This window comes from Centruroides sculpturatus, unplaced genomic scaffold, assembly GCF_000671375.1.
Source record: "Centruroides sculpturatus isolate CEXI.00-Female unplaced genomic scaffold, Cexi_2.0 scaffold466, whole genome shotgun sequence".
Classification (NCBI taxonomy): domain Eukaryota; kingdom Metazoa; phylum Arthropoda; class Arachnida; order Scorpiones; family Buthidae; genus Centruroides; species Centruroides sculpturatus.
In genome coordinates, this window is record NW_019384737.1 from 58804 (window position 1) to 67875 (window position 9072).

Below are 9072 nucleotides of genomic sequence, written 5' to 3' on the forward strand. Positions count from 1 at the left end.
TATTTTTATTAATTAATTCTAAGCATATATATAAATATATATATATATTTTCTAAGAATGCTTAGAATATATATATATTTTTTAAATGCTTAGAATTAATTTAAACAATATGTTATTATATCATTTCTTTTCCACTACATGGGAATTTGCCATAGAGATGCAAAACTTTATAATCTACTAACATTATTTTTGTGTGACAAATAAATAATTTTGCATTATCCAATTAATTCAGTTAGTAAATGAATTCAAAAATCCTTATAAATAGAAAAGATAACTAATAAATAAAGGTGGCCCTTGATTAACACATGTTCACCCAACCAGTGTTATGCATTTTTATTTGATGCACTACTTTCAAGACAAATCTACTATAACAACTAAGGATTAAGGATGTAAACAGAAAGAGGACTTTGAAGCACATCACTCCAATATATAACTTATGGTTTGTTCCTGAAATTTATTCAATAATTTTATTCACATCTGCTGCTCTTTAAATTGTTCAATTTTCCTTCAAATATATTTTAATAGTCAATCTTATTTCCTTCTTGAATTCTATGCAAATCAATTCATATAGTATTTGTCAATTTTCTATTTTTCCTGCTTATATTCAATTAAATGAATTCTGCTATTTTTCTCGAATTCCAAGACCTGTCTAACTTATTCCCAGATGCAATTCATCCGACTCTTGGTCATCCATGTGGTCTGAGCCAATTGGGGTAGAAAACAAGACTCTTTACAAGTCATTCCTAAGGCATCCTGTTTATAATTCCAAACCAATGTAATTACGATCTTTCAAAATAGAGGCAGTGGCTCAATATTGAGATTCTTGGATGCCACTGTTATAAACTCTGTCAAGCCTCTTAACTCTAGCAGCTTGTATTTACAATTGTCCTCTTTTGATCATTACTGAACATTTATGCCCATAGGCAAGGAGTGAGACTGAGTAGAAAACTGACAACTATGCCTTCAACCCTAGCTCTTTCTTGACACTACTGACTGAATTAATTTCCTTAGTATGGTAAGTTGGATATTTCTGTCTTGCTTCCATCATTTGTGAATGCAATCCTTAAATATTTAAACTTCTCCACTTGCCTCAATATAACTTCACTTTACAGAAGAGTATGTTGAACAGAATTTCTTGAGTATCAACACTTCAGTTTCTGGCACACTTACTTTCATCCCAGATCATTACAAATAATTAAAAGTCTTTGGAGTACATTCTGAACATCACTCTGCAAGCAACTGAGTAGAACCAAATGGCATTAGACCTATTCTATCATCTTCAAGAACAACACTTCATCCCAGCTGCATTAGCAACCCAGTTTGTGTAAATAATAAACCAATGATGATAGAATACAATTCTGGTAAAGTTCAACAAGCATACTGAAGGGTTTGACTTAACACTATTTATCTTTAACCTTAACACTAAGCACTTGAATCTGAGCAAGCATACAGAAATTTAAAGGATGCTAATTATCATTAATCCCATGTTCATGTAACACTTCCCATAACTTATCTTGAGGAATTTAGTCATATGCTTTCTCAAGATATCAGAAACAAACATAAATTTTTTTTTGCATACCTGGCATTTTCAAAATTTAGTCCAATATGTTTCTGCTATGCAAAAGCACTATACCGTTCATCCAGTAATGAAGCCTCAACTATACAGTACTTCTGAATCTCTTTTCTAAGTACTTAGCATGGACTTTTTCAGGGAGACTGAGCAGAGAGATAAACTGATAATTAGAGCATCCACTCCTTTTTCCTTCTTGAAGATAGGAATTATAACCACAGTGTGGCATTACTTCAGTGTCTTCTCAGAAACCCATGCCAGCTGACAAATACAAGTTAACCAGGATATACCATTAACATATCAAAATTTCAATTTAGATTTCATCACCACCTGCTGCTTTACCATATTTATGTAATTCAGTTGATTTTCTGACTTCTGCCGAGCATGACCATTCTCTATCCCAAATTTCATTCTACCTATATCAGTCATTCTGGCATCCTCTGGGTTTAGGAGATCATTAATTTAAAGTAGTATTTCCATTTGTTGATAATATCCTTCTTGTAAGTAAGGAGTTTCCAAGTTGCATTCTTTACTAAGCAAGCAGTATTCTTCCTCCTCCCACAAAGTAATAGACGCTCAGCCAAAACAATTTATTTGTATTTCTATGTATCCCACAGAGAACAAAATTTGCGATGACAACTCAAGTGTCTAAATTGTGTGGTTATATGCAATTTAGAAACTCATTTTTTAGGTTGCACATGTGCAGTTCCAAAAGCATTTAAATCATGTAGTGAAATACCTCATATGGATACCCAGCTTAAATATGCTAAAGCCTAAGTCAGATAACATGCAGCTCTTGGCAAGATTCATAAAATGATCTGCAAGGATGTCCACATTACTAAATTGTTATGGATCTTACGTTAAAACAAGACTAACAAAGACATTTGATATCAAAGAAAAAGACTACTAAAGAATCTCTCCATCATAAAACTTTTAAATCAAATACTGTATTACAANTAAAAAAAAAAAACAGTTAAAAGGGCCCACAAAGAAACGAAAGAGTCCAATCTACCCTGAGACCTCATAAAAGTGCTGAGCAGTCCTAGACTTAATTACTGAATTCATAAAAATACATTTAGATTACTCCTATAATTTAATTAATTGACTACATAATTTGACCAATGTAGGCAGTCAAGTTGCCATCTTGTACCGATATTAATAAATAGAATTAAGTAAAGTAGTACTCTGATTAATGACAAATGCACAAGGCAAACATCAACATCTAAAACCCAACAGTTATATATATTAAAGCCAAACAACTGCCAGATTATATCAGGCTATATTACTACTACTACTATTAATAATTAAATGCTAAGTAATTTGGCAGTAGAGATAGGTGTTAGGCACCATCTCTTGCTAAATTTAATAATTATAATTAAATTAACATTTTAATAATTAATCCAGAAGAAAAGAATTGGCCTAAAGTTTCATATATATAATATGGGAAAGTATTAGGATAATGTCAAATTTAATCCTGTGGGTTTTTTGCAAATTTGGACATTTTAAAATTCCTTAAACTAAAAAAACAAAAAACTCTCTCTCTGTGTTTATTGGTATCTTATTTTATTTAACATCTCAGGATAAAGATTAAGAAATGAAATTCAGCACAATAACTTGTACATAAGGGATGTTAATACCATTAAAGTTTGAAGTACAGTACTGAATTTGAGGGGGTGGGGAGACAGGGAAGAGTAATGTGTTGTATATCAAGTTGGGTTGGACTTAATGAAAATTTTTATTATTATTGGCATTTACAATATTTTCAAAAACTTATCTCAAAATTAAACCTATTTTTGACTTTTTATAATTAATAATATAAAAGTTATTTTTTATTCACATCTCATAAATGATAGTACCACAAACAATTTTAACTTTGAGCTAGTGTGATAGTGTTTTTTAAACTTAAATAATTTTTTTAATGGTGATTTTTACATAATTTGGCAAAATTACTTTAAGCTTTTATTACTACTAAAATTTTATATTCTAGTGTAACTAAAAATTATTTGATACTTAACAGACTTAATAAAAATAAATTGGTTTCCTAAACCTCCTGTTTCAGTATTCACGCAATAGAAAAAAAAAATCAGTTTTTCCAATAACAAAATGAAGCATCAACAAAACTATAGTCTTTTCCCCGAATAACAATGGGATTTTTTTTTAACTCTTTCCGCCCTGTGTGCTCTAAGAGGGCCTCTTTTTGCAAGCCCATTATGGGTTCAGCCAGGCCCACAATGGGACTGCCGGGTGGTGAGAGACGGGGCCCGACATATCCAAACGGACCATCCCCAAAAAATTCCTGGGGATTTTTCGGCTTATTTGGATTCGAACCCAGGTCCCCCAGAGCGGTAGGCTGCCACCTTGACTGCTCGACCATCCGGCCAAATAAGAATGGGGTTGGTATTAATTAGTCTACAGTTCTAATAAGCAAAAGAAAATAGTTTCAAGTTCATTACAACATAGTAGAATATGGTATATATATAATACACATTAAAAAATTATAAGATATGAAACTGTTACAATGTATTTGAATTTCCAACATTTTTGCAAGTAATTCGAGATTATAAAAAAAAATTGAAAAATGTAAAATCTTAAGATGCATTGTATTTTCAAAGTTTTCGTTCTATCTTTGGTATTTAGCAATGATGGTAGAATGATACTTATCCAAGATCTAGCATTGACTTCATTCTTATTCTGGGAAATATTACAGTCAGCTTTATGATGATAATTGTCTCATATATTTTATCATGTAGTTTTATTTATAATATAGCAATATCAAAATTAAAAATTCTATTTTCCTCATTCCTAGCACAAGAAAATAAATCTAGTTCGATTTTAAACAACATGTAACAAAAGCTTAAAATTTACTAACGTTTTTAGGAAGTGAGTGAACCCTTTATCTAGCTCTCTTGAACTTCACTAGTGGTGTGACCCAAGGAATCTTTTTTTTGAAGAGAAATGACTAAACACTTTTAATAGTTTTTTCATCCTTTTTTGTATGTGAAATATTTATTAAACTTACAGAATTTTAAATTATCTATGAATGTTACCAATGAAATCATTAACTGTGTTCATGATGCTTTCACATAAGTATTTTGTTATGAAGTCTATCAGAAAGTTGACAAACATGACTGACACCAATACCACAGTAACAATTAAAAAATAAAGAAACAAATCCTTTCTTAATTGTTTTCTTCTTTTGGAATTCTTCAATGTTCAATTTCATTGCCTTCAATAGAATGTAACTTGCTATCCATAAATAATCAGCAGTTGGGTATAATAATCAGTTATTTAGACGAACAATATTTTTAATCAATTTATAATTGATAATAGAATAAATATATTATTACATTTTAGCTAATACAGACAACATTGGAACTATTTCACAAAACATACACCAAAACTGCTTAGTTCAGGGCACTAAATACTTTTTATTAGTATAAATGTTTTCAATCTCATTTCAGATCATTATCTGCTTGCATAGCTCTACATTTGAAAAAAGAATGGCAGTTGCAAATGTGTAGTAATGTTACAGATGAAACCTAAGTAAATCTAATACAGCTTCATATCTAAATTGTGAAAAACAGTTGAAATATTCTTCATTGTTTTTCTCTCCACATACTTGGCTGAAAGTGAATTTAGCAGTTGTTTCCTTAATGAAAACCAGAAATAAACTGGATTTTGCAGCAAGAGATATTTGGCCTTTCAGTGTCTAAATTGGAACCAAAGATAAGAAAACTTAAGAAAGATGATCATCAAATCTAAGGTTCACATTAAAAAATGCAGAAATAAAATATCTTTAATTTATTTTATAAACCTTATTTATCTCTAATCTGTTTGCTTTGTTGTTTGATCAGTTTATTATTATTTACTGACTAAACTTCATTAATCTTCTTATCTCATTTCTTTTGAATTTCTTGCTTTTTATTGTAAACATTTAATATTTTAACTTTATCTTTTTTTTTTTTTTTACCCAATGTTTAATATTATCTTTATTTTCTCTAAATTACTCTTGTATAATTGAAAATATGTAAGCCTTGATCATTGTTTATTTTTTTCAATTTCATCTATAAATCACTAGAAAATCAGAAAATGTGTCCATATGTGATAGGTATTGATGAGAGAGAGATTTTTGGAGAATGTATATTAGTTTAAAGAAATCACAACATGGTAACAGAAAAAATGAGCTTTTCTCAGTATTCTCAGCTCCCATACAGTTGAAAAAAGGAGAACAGTATATAACATACAAATACAAGAGTACATTTTAGTTTTTATTTGGATCCCTGAATGAAGCAGTTTTGGCATTTATCTGTATTATATTTTATTTTCAAAATGGCTTCAGTTAAAATTTTTAGGTACCAATAAATCAGAACTGAATTTTTGAGTAGGCTATAATAAATGAAAAGAGAAATTTACAAAACAATTCCAACCAATCTAAAATGTAATATTTCAAAATCAAACCTCCAAAACTTAATGAAAGTACATATTCTTAATTAATTAATTAGGGTCAAACCATCAGCTTTGATCACTTAGTTTCAATCTTCTTATATTAAATTATTATTAAGAATTATAAAAAATTAGTTATTCGGTTTTATTTTTTCATTTATTATTTATTATGGCAAGAAATGATCATCTGTACTGGCCATCAGAGGTGTTTACATGACCGTAACTAAATACAATAAGCTTTTGTAAGTTTCTTTGATATTTATCTCAAAATAACAGCTATGGTGTTACAACAATCACATACCATACCCTATAAACTGATTAGAAATAATAATTTACAATGCATTTGAAAAAAGTGTTAATGAGACAAAATCTACTACAAGTGGCAAAAACTAGTACCTTTATCTTTTATGGGATAATTGATGTTTTATTACATGTTATGTTTTTAATAACTTGAATGCCAGAAGGAAACTCACATATTTTCATATCAAAAAAGGAAGAAAGAAAAAAAAAGAAACAAATATATTTATCTCCAATGTTTTGTAATAAATTTGAATCAAAATAATTATAATTTCAAACTTTTAATGTTACTGTAATTTGTTTATATTCATTTAAATACAAAAATTTTTAAATAATTTAATATTTCTATTAGCTTTTAATTGCTTTAATATACATTCAACATTACTTTTTCAAAAAATATATTTTTATTTTATTTTATTGTGGAGAACTAATCTACTGTATATTTTACATAACAACGTAAATATAATTCCATCACAATGCAAAACTTATATAAAAATATAGTTATTACAAAATAATAATGCAATTAATCAAAATTCAAATGAACAGGAAGTAACATAAAAAGTATATTATTACATATTTTCCTTTTAACATATACTTGTTAAAGTAAACTACTATATTCATGGACAGTCACTAACAGGAAAAACAAATTTAAAAATTTGTTTTTTGTAATACTGGATACTATTTATATACTGCAGATAAGTTTCTGTTTATAATAAACACAGATTATAAATGAATTAATAAGAAAACAACTGTCTATCAGTATTAGCTTCTTTTATTAGAAAAAAAATCTCCTAGTACTTTCATTATCACCATCTTCAGGCTAACTCAATTGAATGTCAAACACACAGGTGGCACTTTTTTATGCAGCACTTTACAGTGAACAATCTGAAACCCATTTTTTTTCTAAATGGCCAACGCTGCTCATGACATCATTTCGTTACACTCTTGCTGCATAAATAAATGCAGCCATACTGCCACAAACCTTTGTTTTTTTGAAACAATTCTAGAATGGAATACAAAAATTTGAAATATAATTGTTTTCAGGTTCATTCATTAGTAAATTTAAAGCTTAAATACTTTAAATTAACTATAAAATATCTACAGCAAACGGAATATGACCGAAACACAGATAATCAAACAAAAAATACAAAAAATATTAACTTATAATCTATTTTATTATTTTGTTTAATTATTTGGATCTTTTTAATAATTATCTTCATTAAGCTCATGCTTCTTTAGTAATGTTACCATCATTCATTTCCACTTCTACAACTAACAAGTTCTAACTAAAATACAGAATAAGAGGAATTTAGCAATTTAATTTTTCAAGCGGTCGGACGAACGAGACATTAAATACACCCGGTCATTCCGGGTGTATTTAATGTCTCGTTCGTCCCCACCTGTCATTCCGGGACGGCTCGAACTTTTTTCATCCTATTGCAGCCCAACCAAACCCAGGATAAACAAAGGGGCCTTTTTAGTAATCGTAGAAAGTAAAGTATTTAAATGTCACATCAAAAATTATTAAATGGAAATTCATCATTTAATATTTTGTCATATTTAAAGGATGTGGAAACACCCATAAACTTCCCTATCGAAATTAACCAGGACAGGATTCTATTATGCAGAAGTTTGCTCCAGAAACAATTTCTTGAGATAAATTAACGACGTGTCCTTATAAAATTTATCAAATCAATAAATATTTATTGTTTCGAATTAAAACTCACTTCTAAATAATACGATTATTTTTTGGTATTTTTTTTCTAATTTATAATTAAAAACAACCGCCCACGTTTATATTAAGAAAAATACGCAATTATATACTCCAATAAACAGCGTAACATTGAACAAATTTAAAGTTTTGACAAGAGTAAACAGTTTACGAGTTCACTCGATCATTATTTACTTAAATTCCCTTTAAATGTATTTAAGTCACGTGTATTTTAATATGTAAATTTCATTCTGTTGCCAATTTGCACGTTCTTTCGCACTCAAAACATTACCACTTCATTACGTCAATTCAATTTTTGAACGATTATAACAAAATTAAATATATTTAACGACGTCCGATCAAATTAACAGTTTTCTATAACCGAATAAATACGTTCAAACATTAAATATTTAACATTCTATACAATAACTTTAGTTACTATATTTAAAGAGCTAATATGACTTACTTGACCCGCCGCCATCTTAAGTGTTAGCAACATCCGGGGATGAAGCGCCACGTGACTTCAAATATGAAAAATTCGTCGATTTAATTTTTTTTTATGTAGAAAAGATCGATGACATTTTAATTATAGTTAATAATTAATAATTTATTTTAAATTTAAATTGTGTATATAATAATTAAATTCGTTTAAAATCTTTTGTGAATGAAATATACACAAATATTTCAGTTTTCATTCAGAATTTCGAATTTGTATTTATGTTTTATTTAAAATATTTGGCAACACTGCTTCTGAACTGTAGGTGACGTAGCATCAGAGTCAATAGATATAGCTATAATGCTACGATAGTGGCGTAATAAATATTTCTGCCACTTCGAGCGCTGCAATCGCTTCACGGCAAAAGTTTGGTTCGAGCATAGGGATAGTCAGCTGTAAAACATTCGAAATTCTTTTTAAAAATGAAATTTTCTCGTTTTTAACTGGGAAGATATTGCTTTTGTCTTTTTTAAAAGGACTGCTTATAAATACTATTTTAAGCCTGTATATTCATTATTAATATGGGATGTTTACGGGATTCCCGAGAACTCAATC

At 28.9% G+C, this 9072-nt stretch overlaps 1 protein-coding gene across 1 annotated transcript in view; it reads right to left on the minus strand.

Moving 5' to 3' along the window:
* LOC111628286 (golgin subfamily A member 7-like) overlaps window positions 1-8617 on the minus strand; it is a 35112-nt gene extending 26495 nt beyond the window's left edge. Inside the window, exon 1 of the mRNA XM_023372039.1 lies at window positions 8488-8617. Coding sequence (XP_023227807.1) covers window positions 8488-8520 — 33 coding nt within the window. The 5' untranslated portion in view covers window positions 8521-8617. The remainder of the gene's footprint in view (window positions 1-8487) is intronic.
* Window positions 8618-9072: the final 455 nt, after the last annotated feature.